This window comes from Bufo gargarizans, chromosome 4, assembly GCF_014858855.1.
Source record: "Bufo gargarizans isolate SCDJY-AF-19 chromosome 4, ASM1485885v1, whole genome shotgun sequence".
Lineage (NCBI taxonomy): Eukaryota > Metazoa > Chordata > Amphibia > Anura > Bufonidae > Bufo > Bufo gargarizans.
The window spans coordinates 99374521-99398308 of NC_058083.1; the positions used below are offsets into that span (position 1 = coordinate 99374521).

Genomic DNA, 23788 nt, shown 5'->3' on the forward strand with positions numbered 1-23788 from the left:
GCCAAAAAGTGAAATTTTTAAATTTGATCTCTATTTTCTTTTAATTCTTGTGGAACGCCTAAAGGGTAAACAAAGCTTATAAAATCGGTTTTAAGTAACTTGAGGGGTGTAGTTTCTATAATGGGTCATTTATGGGGGGTATCCACTATGTAGGCCCCACAAAGTGACTTCAGACCTAAACTGGTCCTTAAAAAGTGGGTTTTGGCAATTTTCTTAAAAATGTGAAGAATTGCTTCTAAAATTCTAAGCCTTCTAACGTCCTAAAAAAATAAATAAAATTACATTTACAAAATGATGCCAACATAAAGTAGACATATGGGGAATGTTAAGTAATAAATATTTTATGAGGTATCTCTTTCTGTTTTAAAGCAGAGAAATTGAAATTTTGAAAATCGCTAATTATTTTAATTTTTTGGTAAATTTGGGATTTTTTTATAAATAAAGGTGAAATATATTGACTCAAATTTATGACTAGCATGAAGTACAATGTGTCACGAGAAAACAATCTCTGAATGGCTTGGATAAGTAAGTGTTCCAAAGTTATTACCACAAAGTCAGATTTGCAAAATTAGGCCTAGTCAGGAAGGGGGCAAATGGCCCAGATGTGAAGTGGTTAACCGGGGAGAAATGGCTTCCATGTTTAGCCCAGAAACATTGCTCAGACATACAGTATATAGACCTTTACACTTTCTTATCTGTGACAAGAAAGTCCATCTAGGAAGATGTTCATGAAGGAGTACTGTTTGGTCCTTGGGTCTGTTTTTTGCTCTCCGTGTGTTATCTGTATTCCATGGACAACACTCCGCTGAAAATTAAAGGTTGTCTTACTTCAGCAAATGGCATTTATCATGTAGAGAAAGTTAATACAAGGCACTTACTAATGTATTGGGATTGTCCATATTGCCTCCTTTGCTGGCTGGATTCATTTTTTCCATCACATTATACACTGCTTGTATCCATGGTTATGACCACCCTGCAGTCCAGTTTTGGGACACAAGTGAGGGACATATTTAGGGATTAGTCCCCAAATAGGGACAGGTTCCTGACTGGGTCGCCCCTATGGGGGCGGGTGCTCTGTATATTGTTAGGCAGGGACCACTAGCCCCCTACCCATACTTGGGTATGGATATCGTCTAGGGTTAGGTAGTCCCAGCCTTCACAAAGGCAACGTTGATACGAGCCCCTGCCTTCTTATTGCTACCAAAATACGTCACCTGACAAAGACACAAATTAAAGTCCATATTCCTGGATCTGGTAAGATCCTTCCATTTATTTCCCAGGAATTATTAGTTTGCAGGTCCATATAGCATTGTTATGCAATTTTTATTGATGCACATCTCACCGCATTTTCATGAGCACAATTTGTGTTTAATTTATTTTAGTTATAACTAGTAAAAGTTACGTTTTAGTAATTATTGTCCAGGTCTTTTTTGGGATATTTTGTTGTCACCCTGTAGTCCAGCAGTGGTGGTTGTCCTTGCACACGATAAGAAAAAGTGCGGCCTCTCTGGTGACCCGGGACCTTGGGAGCTCACATAGGATGGCACTTTTTCTATGTGAGCTCCCAAGGTCCCGAGTGCAAGAACGACCACCGATGCTGGATTGCAGGATGGTCGTAACAATAAAAACAAGCAGTATATAATGTGCTGGAAAAATAAATCCAGCCAGCAAAGGAGGCAATATGGACAATCACAGTACATTAGTAAGTGGCTTGTGTTAACTTTCCCTACATGGTAAGTTCCACTTGCTGAAGTGAGACAACTCCTTTAATTTGCAGAACATCTCCTTGCAACGATCCGTGAAAACCATGGCCCAAGCATGCATGGCATCCCTATTTGTGTCCATGATTTTCACGGACCTATGGACTATAATGTCTGTGAAGGATCCGTATCAAAATAGTGCTTCACTGGTGCCACCACGGACCATGGAAAACCACTGATGTGTGAATACACACGTTAAGTCATTGCGTACATGTGCTGTCCACGGAGACCACAGACAGCACATGTCCATGATTGACGCGTGAAAGAGACATCAGACGGTATATCCTTCCGCGTACGCCCTATAGAGGGCAGGAACTGCTCAGGCTCAGCAGTAAATTTGCAATAATCCGAAGCTTAAGTTGCAATGTAAGCGGTCATATGTTTGTTTGTGCTGTATTACGGACATTGGGTGTGTCTTAGGCTACTTTCACACTTGTGTTTTGTGCGGGTCCGTCATGGACGGATCCGTTCAGATAATACGACAGTCTGCATTCGTTGAGAACGGATGCGTGTGTATTATCTGTAACACAGCCAAGATGGATCCATCTTGAACACCATTGAAAGTCCATGGAGGACGGATCCGTTTTCACTGACACAATCTAAAACGGAATCCGTCCTCCATTGACTTTCATCAGACGGCTCAGTTTCATCAGACAGACACCAAAACGCTGCAAGCAGCGTTTTGGTGTCCGTCTCCAAAGCGGAATGGAGACAGAACGGAGGCAAACTGATGTATTCTGAGCGGATCCTTTTCCATTCAGAATGCATTGAATCAGTTTTGGACCGCTTGTGAGGGCCCTGAACAGATCTCAAAAACGGAAAGGCAAAATGCGAGTGTGAAAGTAGCCTTAGTCTGACATACTCCAGATGGAGGGTCTGATTGCTCAGGATCTAGATCTGGTTAACAAGTTCCTTTGAGTAGTTGTCTAAGATGGCTAAAAATATTGGACAAGCCCTGCTCCTGCTATTGCTTAAAGGGAATCTGTCACCAGAGACCTCCCTATCCAAACGGTTTGCATAGATACCTAAAACACGGTTTTACTTCTTGTTGATCCGAGGCTCCGTTCTTGTTATGACCCTTTTTCTTAATATGCAGATTAGGTTTTTGGTGCAATGAGGGCTCCGTTCCTTTCTGTGACCAGCCGCTCTCTCGCTGCTTTGACGGGACCAGGGAGGGGTTGGGGGCAAGGGAGTGGAGCTTGTGTGTAACAGCAATGATGACGCCCTCATTGCGCCAAAGACCTAAGGTATCTTAACTCGGGAACGGAGCCTCGGATCGACAAAAGAAAGCCAGCATTTTAATCAGGCGAACAACAGCTCTGTGTCTATGTGGACAGTTTGATAAGGTCACTGGTGACAGATTCCCTTTAAAATTAAAATAAAAATCATGTCTGCTCCGTATAAATCATGTTTTTCAGTGTACATAATGCTCCAAATTGTCAGACCGTTTTCTTGTCACAATCAGGGATACTGGGGGGATGGGGGGGACCAGCCAGATAGAAGAAATCACATTTTTAAGACTTGTCTGATTAACACGTTATGAAACAGTTTTATTGGATAATCCGATCAAGAATTATAGTATTATATACTATTACGGAGCTTACAATGGATTTTGATGAAGGGGGATTTACCTGGACCAAGCCTGACACACACACACGCATTATAATGCTTACACAATGTAGCAGTACCCTCAGCATCCATACACAGTAATGTGCGGGGGATGGGCACAAAGTCGACCCTATAAGGCTACTTTCACACTTGCGTTTGATCGGATCCGTTCTGAACGGATCCGATCATATTAATGCAGATGGAGGCTCCGTTCAGTACGGATCCGTCTGCATTAATAACTTAGAAAAATTTCTAAGTGCGAAAGTAGCCTGAGCGGATCCGTTCAGACTTTCAATGTAAAGTCAATGGGGGACGGATCCGCTTGAAGATTGAGCCATATGGTGTCATCTTCAAGCGGATCCGTTCCCATTGACTTACATTGTAAGTCTGAACGGATAACGCCGCCAGACTGATGCAGTCTGAGCGGATCCTTATCCATTCAGACTGCATCAGGGCTGGACGGAAGCGTTCTGCTCCGCTCGTGAGCTCCTTCAAACGGAGCTCACGAGCGGACAGCAGAACGCTAGTGTGAAAGTAGCCTTATACTCCACCTTTGTACCATTCCTCCTCTGCGTATCCTCACGTGCCAGGTCTTATAAGCTGAGCTGGAATAGCTGCAGAGCTCTCCTCCGCCAACTGTACTACCCCTCATCCACGACCATGTTTTAGAGCCAAACCACAGTGTTTGCAAGAAAACAAAAAATCAATCCCATTCATTTTAGGAAAAATGTGTTGAAGGCCCCCCTCCATTTTGCCTTAACCTATGCTGTAGAGGATGTTAATAAGGGGTTATACAAGCCCGGCATACCTGGCTGCATTCCCGTTATGAACAGGGTGATTTCTTGTCTACTGGATGTGTTATAAGGAATCTTGGATTTTTGACGCCTTTCGACTTGCGTAAAAACTGTTTTTACTGTAAACTGGTGGTTTGGAAGCAACTGATCATACAAGTGAGGGGGTGCACAAGTGTGAAGAGCTGCATATATTAAGGACAGTATCCATACAGCCAGGTAATATTCATTATCCAGTGTTTATCGCCTAGAGACGACAATGAGAATATTTTGTAAAAGTGCCCATAGACGTGAGATCTTGCCAATCTCAATAGGATCCATCAACAGTCTCATGTCTGGGGGCACAGACACTGGCTCTCCTTTTGGTGGAGAAGGGCATTGGAAGTGTCTGACTTTCCCTTCATAGAACTAACACCCATTTGATGATTCCGAAAAATGAGAACATATGTTGGATTAATTGCTAGGCGTAAAAATGGCGCCGTGTCACATACAAGATATACAATATATGTAGTTGTCCCCATCCTCCAATTATCTGTATCCTGCTGGGATTTCCTGTGTGCGCAGTTACAGAGAAATGTAATTGATGCCTTACAATAATCCGCATGGATGAGAATTAAAGCCAGATATTCAGATCCAGAGAATGGAGACATTTGCATGTTGGTGCCACCAGGGCAATGTAAAGGGCAGCATGCTTCTTTGTGGCACCAGTTCTATTCACTGCAGTGCACCAGCTCCCTTGTGACTGGTGTCTTGTGTGCCCGCGGATCTCTGATCAGTGCTGCTACAAGGACGGCTTACTTATTTCCTTGCAATGGTCATATGCTATGCAACCCATACATTGTCTAATAGGGAAACTACCATGTATACATGCACTCCTCGACATTGGAATTGCAACACCAAGAAGGAAAAGTCATGGAATTACTGAGATCACTGGATCTATAGACATGTTACTGATATGGAAACAAACTATTCAAATCTTTTTCATCTATTCAGTATGGAGTATGAGTGCCAAGAGCAGAAGTACACACACTTACACGCCTTGTCATGCTATGAATGAGGTTATTAATGGTTGTTTGAGGAATGTTCTGCCATGCTGAATGCACTAGGGCACGTAAATCAAGCAATTGCCAACCAATAATGTCCCAGATCTACTCGACGGGAGACAAGCCTGGAGATGCTGCAGGCCGTGGTAGCATGTTTAGGCCACAGTAGCACAACCAACACGCGGCCTGGTGTTGTCCTGTTGAAAAACTGCTCCTGGAGAAATGTCCATACCACTGGACCACGACCAAATCAATTTAATGCTGACCTGTTAGTATACCTGAAATGAAGGCTAGAGGGACCCTAGAGTACATTAAGCCACCCCACACCATAATCCTGGGAGTAGGACCGGTGTGATGTAACATTGTGAAGCCCTCTTCATGGCATTGCCCATGTGGACTTTAGACCAATCTGTGACTATCATTGCATCCAAGATAAAAAATTGAACATATCGCTGAAGAGAAATGCAACACCTGTATTTGGACGTCTGGCTTGTAGCCCAATGTCAGGCAAACGCCTGATTTGAGTAGACACCCTAGGCTTGGCATGTGACCTCCAATTTCACTTGCAGTACAGAATAATTATCATGTTCCATTCCAGATGATCTGCCCTTGTAGAAGTTCTTCTCCGTGCACCTCTTGCTGTCATTGGTTTTGTTATTGTTCTTCCAACCACTAGAAGTGCAGCTATCTGCCGAAGTGCTAGACCAAGGTCTCACTTTAAAGATGTTGTCCCTCTCAGCTTGAGACAAATGGCGATAACAGGCATGTCGATGAACAGGATCCAGCACCCAATCATTCCACACGACTTGATCCGATTTTTCAGGTATCATGTGGCTAAATAACTTTGATTTCAGTCTGGCTTTTATTCTCCTCCCACATACCACAGATTGGAGCTAGGTGCAGATATTAGTGACACCTGCTACTTCCTCGATTTTTTTTTTTTTATTTTTATATTTATTTTTTTTTTATTTTTTTTTATAACCGTACGGATTGTTCTTCTTGGTATACTTTTTAATATTGAGGAGTGTATGTAAGCATTTGTTGTAGCCTTGGCATTTTGGAAGATGCGCTGTGGCAACAAGGCATAGCTGGACAAGCGAAAGGTAAACTAGGTGACTATCCTGACACTACCAGAAACATACCCATTCAAGTTCGCTGATGACTTTCAGACACTTCTGGCACCACTTTATTTATACATTTTTATTTTTATAAAGGTTGAAATACAACCAGTTTTCCAGATTTTACCAGTCACCATAGACAGCAGATCCCCCCCCCCCCCCCCCCCCCAAAAAAATAAGGTCAATGGCCAGCTTGAATGGATCTTTCAAATGAACCAAGGCAACCTCTCTAAAATTGGGTCCAGTGAGGTTGTCACTATTTTTGATGCCCCTCCCCCATCTTGCAGGGTGGGTGCACAGTTTACACCTACTTGCAGCAGATGTTCAGCTAACTTCCACCATTTGTTCGTGGTGGACCCTGCGCGCTCACATGTCTGTATATTGGTCTATTCTAGTATGTGTTATATTGTGCAGAGAGCTTGTTAACGGTTAGAAAGTAAGTGTTAATCTTTCTGGATTTCCATACTATTCTTTCTCTTTAATCTAGGTAGGTACAAAAGTTATGCACATAATATCCATGCAGCTTGTATGTTTTTCCTTTTTTGCATTAGCTTGTGATCGTTGTGGAATATTGTCCAGATTCCAGGGAGCTGCTTACATTTTCTTTTTGGACGCCTATAATTCTTTTTGCTGTCCAGACATAAAAATATCCATGATGAGGTTTCCATACCTCTTATACCCTGAGTCACCTTTCCTGAAGCACAGTTCTAATGTGGCAGTAACTTTAATCTGCGGTGTATTGTACATGTGAGCCGAGGAGTGAATGTAGACTTTGTAGTCATCTTGTCACCTAATCATGAAGATGGAATATTTTGTTTTGTTTTTTACCTACTTCTTCCTCAGATTGGGGTCAGTGAAAAATCTTGTGGGATGGACTTCAATCTGGACCGGGCAGAGCGATAGAAATTTTTATTTCTGGTCTTCATTAGTAGATTATGTAAACATTGGAATTGGACAGGAATACATGCTTCATATCGCTTTAGTTTAAAGGCTCTTGACACTATTACAGTGAATTTTTTTTTAAATTGTTTTATTTGCTTCTTAAATGAAAAATGAAACCTCTTTCTGAATAGTCTTCATTAAAATCTTACCATTTTGTTGCTGCATAGTGTGTGGAATTCCTTCACATAGCTAAATGTGTTGCTTCTGACAGATTCAACAGCACTCTGCTCCTGCCTTCCTTTCCCACAGTGTTACCCTGCTTTCACACCTGAGCGTTTCTCAAACGCGCGTTTTTATGCACGTTTTTTGTAATAGTAAACGCGCGTTTGACGCGCGTTTGTGTGATTGACTGCAGTGTCCTATTGCCACAAACGCGCGTCAAAACGCCCCAAAGAAGCTCAAGTACTTGATTATGCGTCGGGCGTTTTACAGCGCGATCGTACGCGCTGTAAAACGCCCAGGTGAGAACCATTCCCATAGGGAAGCATTGGTCTTCATGTGTTGAGCGTTTTACAGCGCGTTTGAACGCGCTGTAAAACGCTCAGGTGTGAACTTAGGGTTAGAGATAGAATCAGTAAGGGAGGGGGGGGAGAGAAAATTGTACACAACAGATCAGAGTGTGGAAAGAGGCAAGCATCCAAGCCTTTGAGAGCCGTACATTCAAGTCGCACTGTATCAGACTATAGGTAGGGAGGAACATGCTCTACAGGAAGAGGGGGGAATCACATAGGCTGTGCGCAAGCATAGAGAGAAGCACCCGTCACAGACTCACAGTAGAGAAGATCTTCCTCATGGGCAGGAGAAACCAGACCAGGAATGAAACTTTGCTGATACATGAGCTACTGAAGGCAACAGCTTCCTGGACACACAAACCACTCATCCAGCATTTAATACTTTGAAGGACTTGTCCGCATGAGAAAGGGTTGGAACTTGAAGCAGGTTACAAACTGAATATCAGGAGATCTGAAGCAGAATGGAGATTGCAGCCTGTGCAACTTTTTAACTGAAGGTAACCACAAACATATGTTTTTGTTCTATTTTGTCAGTGGTGTCCATAGGCTTTAAAGCTCTAGGTTTTTACCAATTTTGGATATACTGTAATTGCATTATATGATAACGTCTCCCAGTAAAAAAAAATAAAAAAAATTTACATTTCATCTTTGTATTTTCAAACCAGAAGCTTTGAAAAGAAGACTTCAAACAGAAAGCAGTGCACCTTAAATATACAATGGAATGCTACTTTCTTTATTGGGAACAGATGACTGGTTTCCTATGCTTGTTGCATAAAGAATTAAAAATAACGTGCCAACAAATAGTTCAGAATAAAATAAAACATTTTGTTTGATTCTAATTATGATATAAGTAAGATATTACATTTATTAGAACAAAAGGATAAGATTATTGGGGAAAATTCTGTTGGGCTGCCTCTAGCCTGGATACAAGATTGAGATACAATTGGGCATAGTCATACAGGTCTTGTTTGGTATCCACAAACACATTTGCCCGCAGAGGATGAAGCTGGGCCTGTAGATCCTTCACAATGGTAGGCTGTCAAAGCTGGCATCCCAACTCATCCCATAGATAATTGATTGGCGATTAAATCTGGTGATTGGCAGGCCAAAGAAGGGTTGAAATCTGGCAGAAACATTCCTGGGAAACCCTTGCTGTGTGTGGGCGATCATTATCCTGGTAAAAATACCAATTGTAAGCCCTACCATAAGAGACAACACATGTGCAGGACATCCTGCCACTACATCGCTGAGCTATTAGTGTCCATCATATCACTACTAGGCGTGACTGACTTTTGTATGCGATGGTTACCCAGATCATCACACCAGCAGTTGGGGCATTGTGTTGCTCCACAGCAAAGGCAGGATTGAAGCTTTCCAGGACGTCCTCCATGACAGCACCCATGGAGGATGTCCTTACTGGTTTCTGTTGGGACAGGAAGAGAGACAGTTTAAAGGACCCCTCCCCACCCCCTTGCTCCAGTGTTCTTCCTGTCCCAACAGGGATAGGAGGAGTTAGACAGCTCTCTCCTAGAAAGTTAGGTAGGGAACGGGGGCGAGTCTGGTCGGGGGGTTCCTACCTCTCCTCTTCAGACTCGGCAGGCCCCCGAACCAGCACCACTCTGGGAAGCGGTCCCCTGGTTAAATCCCCGATTCGCTCTCTGGCCGGCCGGAATCGGGGACGCTGTTGCCGCTTCTCCCCATCGGAGCTCTGGGCTCGGCTTCGGCTCCTGCCTCCCCTGACGTCAGTTCCTGGCCGCACTCACGTGACCGGAAGCCGGAAGTAATGACGCTGATCTTTGGAGCGACGCGGCGAGCAGCATGCTGGAGACACGCCGATCCGGTGGTCTCGCATGTCCTGGGGGTTGACTCTTCCCTGGAATGAGTCCCCCTGGGAAAGAAGTGGAGGCGGAGTCAGGCGGCGACGGGCGGACCGGTAAGTCACTGAATCTTATTTAAGACGCCAGATGGCAGCCTGCTAGGTTGCATCATGGAGGTCCAGGCGTCCAGCAAACTTGAAACTTGCTCAGACTCCCCCGTCCAGGCCCCTGTAAGTAATACCTTATACAGGGATAGGTCTTTGGCTCAGCAGTTCCCTAATGGCCTTATCCCCCCCTTTCTCTTAGACTTCTAAGGAACCAGGGCACAGGCCTCATGGGGATCCCAAAAAGAAGGGCAGGAAATGCCCGACCTGCCAAACAAAGCTGCTAGAGTCCTATAAGAAGCAGCTATGCCCAGAATGTATCTCCAAAATTATGAGGGACGAACGCACATCCCTGCTTTCAGATCTAAGGGATATTGTAAGAGAGGAGGTGCAGGCGGCAACCTCTAGCCAAACACCCCCTCCTCCTTCCCCCCCCTCCTCCAAAAAAGCCAGGATCCAGTCAGGCTCTGACTCAGAGGAAGTAGGGTTATGTGTCTCAGACAATGACGACATGGAGTCCCTCCATCAGAATGAGCAGAGGAGATACTTCTTTTCGTCCGAGGACTTAGATTCCCTGCTCACCGCCATTAGACAGACCATGGCTATTGAGGAGGAGGATCAGACTCGTTCGGTTGAGGACGAAATGTTTGGGGGCCTTAAAGTCAGGAGAAAGAAAGTCTTCCCAATAAATGAAAATCTTAAAGATCTCATCACAGAGGAATGGGCTGACGGCGAAAGGAAGCTCTTTATTCCCAGGGATTTTAAAAATCGTCTACGGTTTGACCCAAAGGACACTAACCTCTGGGACGAGGTTCCCAAAGTTGATATCCAGGTGGCCAAGGTCGTGAAAAAAACCTCAATACCCTTTGAGGATTCGTCACAGCTAAGGGACCCCATGGATAGGAAGCTAGACGGCCTGTTGAAAAAATCCTGGGAGTCAGGGGCAACCGCAATTAATACCAACATTGCAGCTACTTCGGTTTCCAGAGCCTTAATCTTGTGGCTTAATCAACTGGAGAGTCACCTTAGGGCAAGAACATCCAGGGAAGAAATCCTAGAGTCTCTTCCGCTTCTAAAGATGGCCTCTAGTTTCCTGGCGGACGCCTCAGCGGAGACCATTAGATTCGCAGCCAAGTCCCAGTCTCAGACTAACGCTGCTAGACGGGCCCTCTGGCTCAAGTCCTGGTCTGGAGACGTAGCGTCAAAGAACAGACTCTGCTCCATTCCGTTCTCTGGCTCGTTTATGTTCGGCCCAGTTCTGGACTCTATTCTCCAGAATGCGGCAGATAACAAGAAGGGGTTCCCTGAGGAGAAGCCAAAAAAAAAACCAGCCCTTTCGGAGGCCCTCAGGCCAAAATCAGGCCAGGACCTATAGAGGGAAAGGAAAATCGGGCCGCTGGAGCTACCCCAAGGGTAGAGGCAGGGGTTTCCTCTTCAACCCCAACACCAATACAGGGAAACCATGACGCCAGACCAGTGGGAGGGAGACTTCGTCACTTTTGGGAAAGATGGAAGAGAGTTACCTGCAATCAATGGATCCTGGACTCCATCAGGGACGGCTTCAGGATAGATTTCAGAACTCCTCCTCCCCAAGGGTTCCAGGTGACCTATTTCGAATCTCCTCTCCTCCAACAGCAACTAAGGTCACATATTCAAGACCTCCTGGCTCTGGGAGCTATCACCCAGGTTCCTCCTCCCCAGCAGTTCACAGGCCATTACTCAAGACTTTTCTTTGTAAAGAAGCCAGACGGGTCAATGAGGACAATCATCAACTTAAAGTTTCTGAACAGGTGGGTGACGTACTACAGGTTCAAGATGGAGTCAATAAAATCCTCCACTCCTCTGATCCCTCCAGGTGCTCACCTTTGCACATTGGACCTCAAGGATGCGTATTACCACATCCCCATACATCCCCAACACCATCAGTACTTAAGGTTTGCGGTCAGGTACGGAAAGGAGACCTCTCACTACCAGTTCCAGTGCCTGCCGTTCGGTATCTCATCTGCCCCCCGCCTATTCACAAAGGTAGTATCCGAAATGATGGCCTTCCTTCGCCAGAATACAATTACAATCGTGCCCTACCTGGACGACTTCTTGCTGATAGCAGACTCGGTTCAAAAATTGATGGGGGACATCCACCAAACCGTAGCCCTATTCAAGGACTTGGGGTGGATCGTGAACTACCCGAAATCCGACTTGATACCGGACACAAGAAAGGAATTCCTAGGCACTCTCCTGGATACAAGAATACAACACTCATTTCTTCCAGAGAGAAAACAGACCAATCTGAGACAAAAGATAGAGTTGTTCAAAAAGAGGAAAAACCCACTCGATCAGGGAAGCCATGCAGATCCTGGGTCTGATGACCTCCTGCATCTCAATAGTACCCTGGGCCCAATTCCACTCCAGGACCCTCCAGAATGCAGTTTTGACAGCTTGGAACAGAGACCACCGTTCTCTAAACTCCAGGATGAAAATATCGGGAAAAGTGATAAAATCCCTGTCCTGGTGGACAGAACCAGGGAATCTGGAGAAAGGAGTCCCGTGGAATTTGACTCCAGCCATAACCGTCACCACGGACGCGAGTCTGAATGGCTGGGGGGGGCACGTGGACCAGCATCTCTTCCAGGGTTCCTGGGTCCTTCAAGACAGGATAAGATCCTCAAACTACCGGGAACTGAAGGCAGTGCTGAAGACTCTGACAGCAGCCAAACATCTCCTCAAGGATCAACATGTCAGGATCCTATCCGACAACATTACTACGGTATGTTATCTAAAAAGACAGGGCGGTACCAGATGCCCGCTCCTTCAGGATCTAGCAGATCAAATCTTCATATGGGCAGAAAGGGAGGTTCGGTCCATTTCAGCAACCCATCTAAAGGGGTCTCAGAACTCGAGAGCCGACTTCCTAAGCCGTCACAGGATAGACGCGGGAGAATGGAATCTGAACAAACAGGTCTTCAGACAGGTCTGCCAGCTATGGGGTTATCCAGAAATAGACCTCTTCGCATCCAGGGGGAATTCTCAACTGGACTGTTTTTACTCACTAAACCCCAGCGAAAACCCAGTGGCAGTAGACGCCTTAGCCCAGAATTGGGACATGAAACTGGCCTACGCTTTTCCTCCTTTTCCCCTAATCCCGGCAGTCCTAAAGAAGATGAGGACCAGTACCACCACTCTAATCCTGGTCGCACCAGACTGGTCCAAGAGAGCTTGGTATCCCATCTTGAGGGAAATGTCGATCAAAGACCCGTACCCCCTTCCAGACAGGAAAGATCTGTTAACGCAGGGACCTCTGGAGCATCCCAATCTCAACAAGCTGAGACTGACTGCTTGGATCCTGAGAGGCAAACCCTGAGGAAGAAGGGTCTCTCCAATCAGGTAATATCAACACTGCAGCAATGCCGTAAACCGGTGACTTCAGCCATATATCTCAAAATATGGAAGAAGTTCTCATCTTGGCTAGTTCAGAATCATCCAGGGTCCAGTAATCCATCCATAGGCATTATACTAGATTTTCTCCAGAAAGGGTTCGATATAGGTCTAAGACCAGGTACCCTCAAGGTACAGATCTCAGCCTTAAGTTGCTGCTTAGATGTACCATTGGCCGAACATAGGTGGGTCAAGAGATTTGTCAGAGCAGTCTCCAGAATACGGCCCACCCTGAGACAAACAGTCCCTGAGTGGGATCTAAATATAGTTCTAAATGGCCTATGTGATGCTCCCTTCGAACCTATCGAGGACATTCCCATCAAACTTCTATCCCTCAAGGCGGTGTTTTTAATAGCCATCACTACTGCTCGTAGGATAGGCGAAATTCAGGCCCTGTCAGTTAGGGACCCCTTTTTGAAAGTCCTAGACGATAGGATAGTTCTTAGGCTGGATCATTCCTTTCTTCCCAAAGTTGTCTCAACGTTTCACAGAGAACAGGAGATAATTCTCCCTTCGTTTTGTACCTCCCCCAAAAACATACAGGAGGAGCGGTTCCACTGTCTTGATGTAAGAAGAACGGTCCTCGCCTACATCAAGCGGACAAAATCCTGGAGAAAGTCAGCGAACCTCCTCATCCAATTCGGTGGTAGGAACAAGGGAAGCAAAGCCTCTAAAACCTCTTTAGCCCGCTGGATCAAGGAGACCATCAGGGAGTGTTATAGACTGCAGAGTTCATCCTGCCCCATAACGTTGAGGGCTCATTCCACCAGAGCCATGTCCGCAACCTGGGCGGAGAAGGCTGGAGCTTCCATCGACCAGATCTGCAGAGCGGCAACCTGGTCCTCCTCCACTACCTTCGTCAGACACTACAGACTGGACTCTATGGCCAATCAGGACTTGGCTTTTGGCCGTAAGGTCCTACAAGCAGTGGTCCCCCCCTAAATGGCGTTCTAAGTTGTTAGTTCTCCATGGGTGCTGTCATGGAGGACGTCCTGGAAACATATGTTTAGTTTACCGGTAAACTGCTTTCCAGGAGTCCGGAATGACAGCACCCAATACTACCCCCCCATTTTCTGTTCCCTCCGGGACACTTTTTTGGTTTGTATATTTGTACTGCTACGGTATACAGTGTGAAGTAACACTTGTTCTTGAAATAAAGATGTGGCAGCCTATCCGGTGTAGTAAGTTATAAACACTGGAGCAAGGGGGTGGGGAGGGGTCCTTTAAACTGTCTCTCTTCCTGTCCCAACAGAAACCAGTAAGGACATCCTCCATGGGTGCTGTCATTCCGGACTCCTGGAAAGCAGTTTACCGGTAAACTAAACATATGTTTTACCACAAGGCCTCCATACTTGAATGTGACCCATCGTGATACTCCAAAAAGAACGTAGATTGATTACTAAAAATGTTACGGTTGTAGGAAGGCGCAAGGGACCATAGTTGACGGAAGGTATGTGTCACCGAGGTTCCTGGCCTAGGTGGAGTAAGAGCCAGTTTTCATGTGTCAGCAGCAGTTGCTGTTTGACCGCTTGCCATTTAGTATAGCTGTAATAGCTGATCTGGGACAGATCTTGCTGGGAGTAGTCAAAGTGCTGGGTGGGTAACTACACCCCACGTTTCAGGTCGCGTCTTGACTGGCCTATATTAAAAAAAAAAATTAAAAAAAAAAGCGTCAGCTGGTGGTAATTACCTATCTGACAGAGGAGCTCTGGCAATCGCTGGATTGAGATCTGAGCCGTGTGCTAGGCTGGAGGCCTGAGTTTGGGAGGTCTGCTCTGTCCTGGGCAATGCCGATCAGATGTGAACTAACACCTAGGACAACAAGTGACTGTGTGAACGAAAACCAAAACTGCAAATGGACTGTCGTACTGTTTTGTTGCCATAAGTGTGAATAAAACACTGAAATTTTTTGAGTTACAAACTGGTCTTTACTGCGTCCTTTTGTCCTGTCAACCAGAGAGAATCCGCACACAGTCCAGGTTTCCCGTACATGGTGATGGCGACGGTAGGTGGCTGTCAGTGACAGGACATCTATTGGGCACCTTGACACCAGATTTCCTTCTGCTAAGTCTAGCCATCAATGATCTCTGGGAGCCTTTTTATAGGGCAGCGGGGGAAGCACATTTACGCAAGACTGTGTCTAATCAGACCACACCTGTAATCAGTGTAAAATAGGATTGTATAAGGTACCTAAATTAACATCATAAGGTTCATGTGGTTTTTATGGATCTAGACATCTGTCAGGCAAAATACTAAGAGCTGGATCATATAAACTTAGGCTCACTAGGACTTCAGAAGTAGATTGCACAACCTGAAAGTTGAGTCATTTTTCAGATGATTGTTGTGTAAAAGCAGAATTGTTTAAGTCGTGGTTGGCCCAGGAATACATGGTTAATTTGTTATCATTGCTCTTATGGTAAATGTGTCCTTGGGTAAAGAGATTGGTGAGCTGTGCATTACCAGAAATGTTTACCTAATGCTCCCTATGAATAGATCCCTTTGCTTGCATAAGAAAAGCCACATGTTGCTGTTTATTTGTTCTGTGCATTGATTATCGCATCATGGTAAGTGCGTAATAAGACTGTTTGAAGGGGACTATTGTTTACTTAATAAGCTTTTTCAGGACTTCCTTCTTTCGCTTGTTTGCCACTAATCCAAGCCTTGTGTTAAATACTTGTTGTTTTCTTCCTAGCACTTCCAGACCATGATAAAGTCAAAGCTGAACGTGTTAACCCTTCGTAAGGAGCCTCTGCCAGCTGTAATCTTCCATGAGCCAGAAGCTATTGAACTTTGTACCACGACTCCGCTCATGAAGCCCCGGCCGCAAGCGGGATGCAAGGTATCATGCAATTAACACCCAAAAGTTCTTGACCTATACTGACAGGTTGGAGATGTGCGTCTTATGGTTTTTTGTAAAGTCTCTGCCAGGTTTCTCCATCTGTATGAATGGAGTCCCCTCACTGGATTGGCTTTGTTTTTACCAATACCATGCTTAGAAAGTAGGCACTACCCAATGCCAGGTAGATGATATAAAGCCTATACAGATGATCAAACAAAATGCAGTTTATCTTTGTGAAACTTAGTACAGAAATTTTAAGTTGGCCACTACCCAATGGTCCACAACCCCTGACATCTTCAAGGTATGCAGAACAAGTATATAGCTCTTGCATTGTAAACATTGATGGCATGACTGAACACACATGAGATATCATTAGTAGGAAATCATAGGGTTGCAGGGTTCTAAATGATTAGATATACATGGCCCATGAGCTGTGTCTGGTATTGCAGTTTACCCCCAGAGAGAATAGGACTGATCCACAATGTCACATAGAGTAGCTGTGTACAACCCATTTAACAACTGATCTGCTCCAAAATCAGCTTCTTGTAGGGTTGAAATTTTGTACAACTTATGGTCTTTATTTTGTGGCTCTAAAGCCTATAATCTAGTGTATACGGTGGCACATGGATTAGATCTGTTGGATTTCAGTATGTTCATCCTTTTTTTTTCTTCCACTTGTGATAAGTGCTGTAAGAAGCTGTTTGGCAACAGCTTATTTATTATACGCATGTATATAGCGCTGACGCATTCCGCAGCGCTTTACAGATATTAGCATCACACTGTCCCCGATGGGGCTCACAATCTAAGGTCCCCATCAGTGAGTCTTTGGAGTGTGGGAGGAAATCAGAGTACTCAGAGAACCCACGCAAACACGGGGAGAGCGTACAAACTCCATGCAGATGTTGTCCTTGGTCGGATTTGAACCCAGAACTCCAGCGCTAACCACTGAGCCACCATGCTTATCCATTTCTTCTTCTTTTATCTTTCTTATGTATATGGCCATCTTTAGTGGCGGACCCTTTGAGTGCCAAACCTGGGACTTGCATCTGAAGTTAAATGATGAGTGTAGTGTTTACTGCCTAAATAAAGTACGTTAAAAACACTTTATTTCATTTTATTAAAAAATAATCTCCACAAATATAGGCTGATAGGGTGAACTGGAACTGATTCAGACCAATAATATGCTGGTTCCTAAATTGACCCTACCACAAGAACTCCTTATTGTGTATAGGAGTATGGAAAACAAAGGAACACTCCTGCTGCAGTCCTCAGAGTATCTGCACTAGTCCCTCAGGGCTGCAGTCCCTATAGACAGTGCGTACACTATTTCTGTATAGGACCAATATACAGGAGGAATGTTCCCTATTGGGGCTCAAGTAACGGGAAGAGAGTCAGCCTGCATGTATCAAATATATCCTGCAGTGCTAATGCTCGACGCGTTTCCCTTCCGACTTCTGTCGGTGATTCATCAGGAGCATTGATCTAAGTGTCCGGCCAAGACTATACACTGCGACCCTGATGGTGGGTACGCAGCAATCACGCCAGTACACTTGATCTAATTGCTGACTATGTAACTTGATTATAGACGCTGCACGCCTCTGATGGCATGCGTGCAGCAAACAACGAGCCTCCCGACACTATAGTGGGCGTGGCGCGACTGAGGTATGCACTGGTTAAATGGAGATGGTTCCTCCCCTTTCACTGACAGTCATCCAATAGGCGTCCGACCACTCCCGCCGGCCACGCCTCCCCCTGCCGTCATCCCTTGCTTCTGACAGGCAGCCAATATGCGCACGACCGCTATGGCCGGCCACGCCTCCTCCTGTCGTCCTCTTTCGCTTTGGCAGTGGGGAGTAAGTATTATGGTGACGAATGCTAGGGTTATAACTAAACGGGGACAATCCAGATCTGGATTAAAACTGATGTCTATAAATTGGAACAGGTCAAACCATACCTGCCGTAGACAGTGACCCACATTAAGCAAAAATGTCAGTCAGTACCTCTCCCACTAGAAATGAAATGAAACCAATTGGCTCCTGTCTCCATGTCTGGCAGGTAGACGAAGATCACAGGTAGATGGGACAAATAGACGGGAAGGCAGAGGATGTATAATATGCACTGAGTAGTGAAGGGCAACGCTATTCATTCAATAAAGCATGCGAATGAGATAGCAGCATCATTAAGACCCTTTGGTTTCACTGTATTCAGCGTGAAATCCCTAGGTGGTGGTCACATATGTTCTATCCCATGAAATTTAAAACAGTCTGTCATGGGGTGATTGTCTGCCACATGTTGCGCAATAGGGGTATCACCATGACTTCTGATCTTCAGTAAATGCTCCCCTATGCGTCTCCTAAATTCACGCTTCGTTTTTCCTACATATTGTAATCCACAAATGCAGGTCGCGAGGTACACCACCCTTACTGTCTTGCAATTAATAAAGGATTTGATGTTCAATCTATGTCCTGTGGTCGAGCTAGTAAAATATGCACCCTTCAAGATCACTTTGCAGGCTATGCAATTACCACATTTATATGTGCCATTTGGTATATTCGCCGCTAGCCAGGTTTCATTGGTAGGGGAATTTGAATGCACTATGGACCACCTTATCCTTTATATTCCCCCTACGACGATATGTAATCATAGGATATCCTCCTACTAGATGCCCAACATCTGGGTCCGTTCTCAGAATTTCCCAGTGTTCAGTGAACAATGCACGTATCTCTTTGTATGCTGTGTCATAGGTCTACGTAGTTGAGCATCCTTAGATACCCTATCGCATGCAGCCGCACACTGATAGGCCTCCTTCAAGAGTTTTTTGGTAACCCCTCTCCACAAACCGTTTCCGGAGGTCATCCACTGATGCCTTAAAATCGGACCACTGAGAGCAATTTAGTCTCATTCTAAGGTATTGCCCCTTAGGAATGCCTCTTTTTTTTAAAGGGGTTATCCGGGATTGGGGACATGGGTGTACACGTACAATGGTCCCCTAAATATTACATTCATGCCTGTCCTTCCCTTACCAGACATTTCTGATGGCCCTTTTCACTTCACAAATTTTCAGCCGGAAGTGCAGTTTCTATCGCCGTCAGTGACGTACCGGGCAGGGCACATTCTTAGCAAGGAAGGAGGCGTTTAGGGGCGTGACTAAGGGGGAGGAATAGTTGCGGCAGGAGGCGGCATATGAATTAGGGGGGGTGGCTGCACGGAGGAGCGACCCAGAAAGCATCGAGGCAGGAAGTTACCGCACACAGAGGTAAACAATCAGTGGGGGACTGTAGGAGCCCTGCTGAAGTGTAAAAATACCTAAAAACATTTGGGGGGACCTTCAAACCGCTATTAATAGTGATTTAACTGGTTTTAAAAAAAAAAAAATCTTGATCCCGGACAACCACTTTAAGTGGGTGTGGATGTCCACTTTCCCACCTCAAGAGTGCATTAGTGGCCGTGGGTTTGTGAAACACTTTTTTTTGTTCTCAGCTATCCAGAGGGGTCAATCTCAATCGAGAGATCCAAGAAAGTCAGATGTTTTTAATCAATCACAGATGTGAAATATAGGCCCAAAGTATTTACATTCAGCCTAAATACAAAGTCAGAATTTTTTCTTTGTACCTCTCCACAAGATGAATATATCGTCAATGAAACTCATCCATAATAAAACAGATGAGGTCCATTCCTCCATCTCGTCACTAAACTGTCTGTCTCTGTCTCTCTCTCTCGCTCACCAGCCCAGGTAGAGGTTGGCGAAGGTCGGGGCACAGGGGCTGCCCATCACCACCCCCCTGAGCTGGCGGTAGAGGGAACGGTCGAACATGAAAACATTGTGGTACAGAATAAAATTAAGCAAAGTTATCAGCTCATTGTGTTCACGGAAATGATACCCTCTTTCCAGCAAGAATGTCTGTCTGTCTGTCTGTCTGTACAGCTTCACATCTTCGTTGGTGTGGGATGGAGCTGTAAAGAGCTTCTATGTCTAGGCTGGCGAGGAAGGTGTCCCTATAACATCTGATGTCATTTAGTCTCCTCAACACGTCCGTAGAGTCCCTAACAAAGGACGGCAGGCTGAACACACAAGGCGTAAGAATCTTGTATACATAGACACTGATTCTCTCTGTGAGGCTCCCCATTCCCGACACTATCGGCCTTCCCTTTAAGAGGTCAATACCCTTATGTATTTTGGGTAGACTGTAGAAGGCCGGCTGTGTCGGGTATATGGGTAACAAATATGCAAACTCTCTAGCACTTATGAGTCTGCGCCCCTTCACCCTAATCACAATTTGAATCAGTTTATTCTTATATGTATCAAGAGGGTTGTGATCTAACTTAGTCTAGCATGTCCTGTCATCAAGAATTCTCTTGCACATCTGTGTGTATATGCTGACATCAAGGACTACCGTATTACCCCCCTAATCCGAGGGTTTGATCACAATGCTTGAATCCCTCTGTAGTTCAACTAGTGCTATTTGTAACTGCTGTGTTTATATTCCTAGGGTAGGGATTCTGGACATGTAGCGACCGTATTTTTTTCAGTAACTACGTTGAGGAAAACCTCGAGTGGAGAATAAACTCCCACTGGGGGATTTTATTTATTTATTTTTTCCTACAGTGGTGTAGATAATAACACATTTGCACACAGGGTTTTAAAGAATAAACCATTTTAATGAACATTATCAAACTTTTTTAAAGCACTGGAATAATAATGAAAAACTGCACTTAAAGGAGTATTCCAATCTCAGACATTGGAGGCATATTGATACGATATGCCCCCATTTTCTGATCGGTGCGGGTCCCACCTACAACGAGAATGGAGTGGGGAGCGCTATGGCTGGAGGACCCCGGATTTCCTAGGGTCCATCCACCACCAAGCGCTGTTCTCATAGAAGTTTTCAATGGGGCTGACGGAAATATCCGAGCCAGCTCTCCACTATTTTCGGCGACCCATAGAAATGAATGGAGGGCGGCTGCGCATGCGCAGTGCGCCCTCCATTCTGATTGTAGGTGCAGGTCCCAAAAGTAAATATAACTAAGTGCAAAAGAACTTCAAACTATCTGAAAAATGTAGATAATATACGCCTCTCTACAGCTGTGTCTTTAGGTAATGTTTGCGTTAAGAAAAATGAGCTGTCTCACTTTATTTGGATTCAGCCTGCTTCTTCTTTCAGAAATTATCTGTCCAGCTTTTGAAAATATTCTCTCTGCAGGCGCAGAGGTAGCAACTATGCAAAGTCTTGTCTTCCTAATAGTTGCCAGTCTTTGATAAATTGTGTGCCTTGTTTTCCACCAGGCCAAAGGGTCTTCTGTCCTTGGAATGAGGGACTCTGCAAGAAACCCTCTAATTTCTGTTATTGCAAGTGAAGTAGGGTTAGAGACGGTAACTGCATCCGCAACTCTCTCATCGAAGTCCGCCCAGAAAGAAGTTTGTTGCTCCGACTGAAGAGGAGCTGAGGGGTCTGTAGGGCCAGTAGTATGAGGTTCATCCACTTGTGTACTAGACCCAATTCTTGCAGCAGCCATAGTAACACTTTTGGAAGCTTCATCAGCTGCTACTGGGTCATGAAATGCCCTTTGCTTAAATCGGGGGTCCAGAAGGGTTGCCTCAGCCAGCTGTCGAAAGTGCTCTATCTGGTGAAAGCATTTTTGCATTTAGTCTGTAAGTGCTTTTAATCATTTCCGTAACAGGACCACAATTGGAGATGGCACCACGTAATCTCTGGATGACTTTTTGCAGTCCCCTTGCCATCAAAATTACCTTCGATGCAGTGAGATATCTGTTGTAATGAGAAAGAAAGGACAACATTTACTAAATGCATGTAATCAGACCTGTTGTGGGCCATGTGGTTTGAACTGTAACAGAATAATACACACTTTTCTGCGCTGATTTCCATAGTAACCTCTACAAAGGGCTTCAGCGCTTTACATGCATCTTTTATAAAATCCCACTCCTCAAGCGTCTGGGTTGGCAGGCTGGGGTTGACCAAAGCCAGTATAGTAATAATTGCTTCTTTCATCCCCAAAATTATTTTCAGCATGTAGTATGTTGAATTCCATCTTGTTGCTACATCTTGCTTGAGCCGCCACTCCTCAAGGCTCATTTGCCTTTGTGTGGCCTTCAGCCTTTCCGTGGCCACAGTGCTTCTATTAACATATTCCACAATATTTTTTTACCTTTGCCACCGTCTCCCGAATGTATTTCAAACTTCCCCTCACAATTAAGTTTAATGTGTGGGCAAAGCTTGGCATATGCTTCCATCCAACTTTCCGGATAGCGGCTTTTACGTTGCTTCCATTGTCAGAAGTGCACACAACTTTGTTTGTGATGCCCCACTCTTCACACATTTTGTTGAGTTCAGCTGCCAGATTGTCCGCTGTGTGCCTCTCTGTAAATGAGAAGCAGTCCAACAGACGGGACAAAAGATTAAAATTGTCATCAATATAATGACAAGTGACTGCCATAAAACTGGTTGTTGTGCGTGATGTCCAGCGGTCAGTTGTCAGACACACGGCAGAGGCGTTGCTTACTCTCCCCATCATTTCAGCTTTAATATTGTCATATAGCTGAGGTAAGACAGTGGCTGATAGCGTCTTTCTGTTCGGCAAATTGTATGAAGGATCAAGGGCCTTCACAAAACTTTTAAATCTTTTGTCCCCTACAATTGCAAACAGTTGAAAATCCAAGGCAATCATTCGAACTAATTGCTCATCCACTTTGCTCCCTCGGATGGGACCAATTGGTGCTCACATACCTCGTCATCTGACTTTGGTGAGACCTTTGTGCAGGGGTAGAAACAGATGTGGTGGATGATTCTGTAGAAGAGGTGCAGACTGTGCTAGGGCCAGCTGAGGTAGACGGAGACGCTACAGACTGATGTGGATATTGCTCGACCCTCCTGCATAAGCGATGACGTTGGATGTTTGTTTTTAAGATGACGTCTGAAATTTGAAGTGGATCCTGCTTGCCCTGAAAAAGTATTATTGCAGATCTTGCATTTTGCCTTCTGTGGACCAGCTTCCTCAAAATGAATCCATATATTGCTTCTCTTTCTTGAAGCCATCCTTATTCCTCACTCTCTGACTGACAAAATCCGTGTTATGAATGTCCAGACTCCTGTAATCCGGTCTGCTGTAAGCTGTTCATGTAGTTGACCCTATTTCACCCATTAAATGTACACAAACCACCTTATCTGGCTGTGACGCAGTCGCAGTTAGCGAACACAATGGATATTGCCGGAAACGCAATCCACAAACGCAATGGATTATGTCTGATACAATGGTCTTACTCATCGACTGCATGGATGGAACCATGTCTGGCCCCTTTATCCAATTATCTCCAGGACAGAGAGGAGAGATGTCACCGTTCATGTGGGAGACTGAGCGTGTTATATCTTTATCTTACTGTATATTGAGCCCGTGAGCCGTGTGCATGAGGATGAGGGGTGGCTACTGCTCGTCCCCATACAGAATCATGGTTTCTGGGCAGCAGATCACTGTGAAGACCATGCGATCTGTTGCTCAAAAGCCATGAGTGTAAGGCTACTTTCACACTAGCGGCAGGATTGATCCGACAGGCTGTTATTTCGCTGGACCGCCGCTCCGTCCCTATTGACTATAATGGGGACAGGTGTGGAGCTCCAACGCAGCACGGCAGTGCATGGTGAAAGGCCGCCGGACTAAAAGTACTGCATGTCCAACTTTTTAGTCCGGCGGCCTCTCACCGCGAACTGCCGTGCTGCATCGGAGCTCCACCCCCGTCCCCATTATAGTCAATAGGATCCGGGGACGGAGCGGCGGCAGGACGGATCCAACAGGGTGACAATCTCTCTTC

At 45.2% G+C, this 23788-nt stretch overlaps 2 protein-coding genes across 4 annotated transcripts in view; both read left to right on the forward strand.

Moving 5' to 3' along the window:
• Positions 1–23788, forward strand: part of PID1 (phosphotyrosine interaction domain containing 1) — a 66673-nt gene that overhangs the window by 16344 nt on the left and 26541 nt on the right. Inside the window, exons 2-3 of one of the 3 annotated variants that reach the window (XM_044289537.1) lie at positions 8164–8271; positions 15820–15966. The exons of 1 other annotated variant lie outside the window; for it this stretch is intronic. In XM_044289537.1, coding sequence (XP_044145472.1) covers positions 15832–15966 — 135 coding nt within the window. In that variant the 5' untranslated portion in view covers positions 8164–8271; positions 15820–15831. The remainder of the gene's footprint in view (positions 1–8163; positions 8272–15819; positions 15967–23788) is intronic. One more of the 3 variants, XM_044289536.1, reaches the window with a different exon arrangement.
• Positions 11451–14205, forward strand: LOC122934226. The gene is made up of 2 exons (XM_044289535.1): positions 11451–13076; positions 13671–14205. The coding sequence occupies exons 1-2, from the start codon at positions 11451–11453 to the stop codon at positions 14067–14069; spliced, it is 2025 nt and encodes a 674-aa protein (XP_044145470.1). The 3' UTR covers positions 14070–14205.

What these genes read in the sequence shown, in the direction of transcription:
- LOC122934226 (XM_044289535.1), top strand. Translation starts at nt 11,451, where the DNA reads ATGAGGACAATCATCAACTTAAAGTTTCTGAACAGGTGGGTGACGTAC. An exon ending in AGAAGGGTCTCTCCAATCAG is followed by an intron (nt 13,077 to 13,670) that starts GTAATATCAACA and finishes AAAAACATACAG; the next exon opens with GAGGAGCGGTTCCACTGTCT.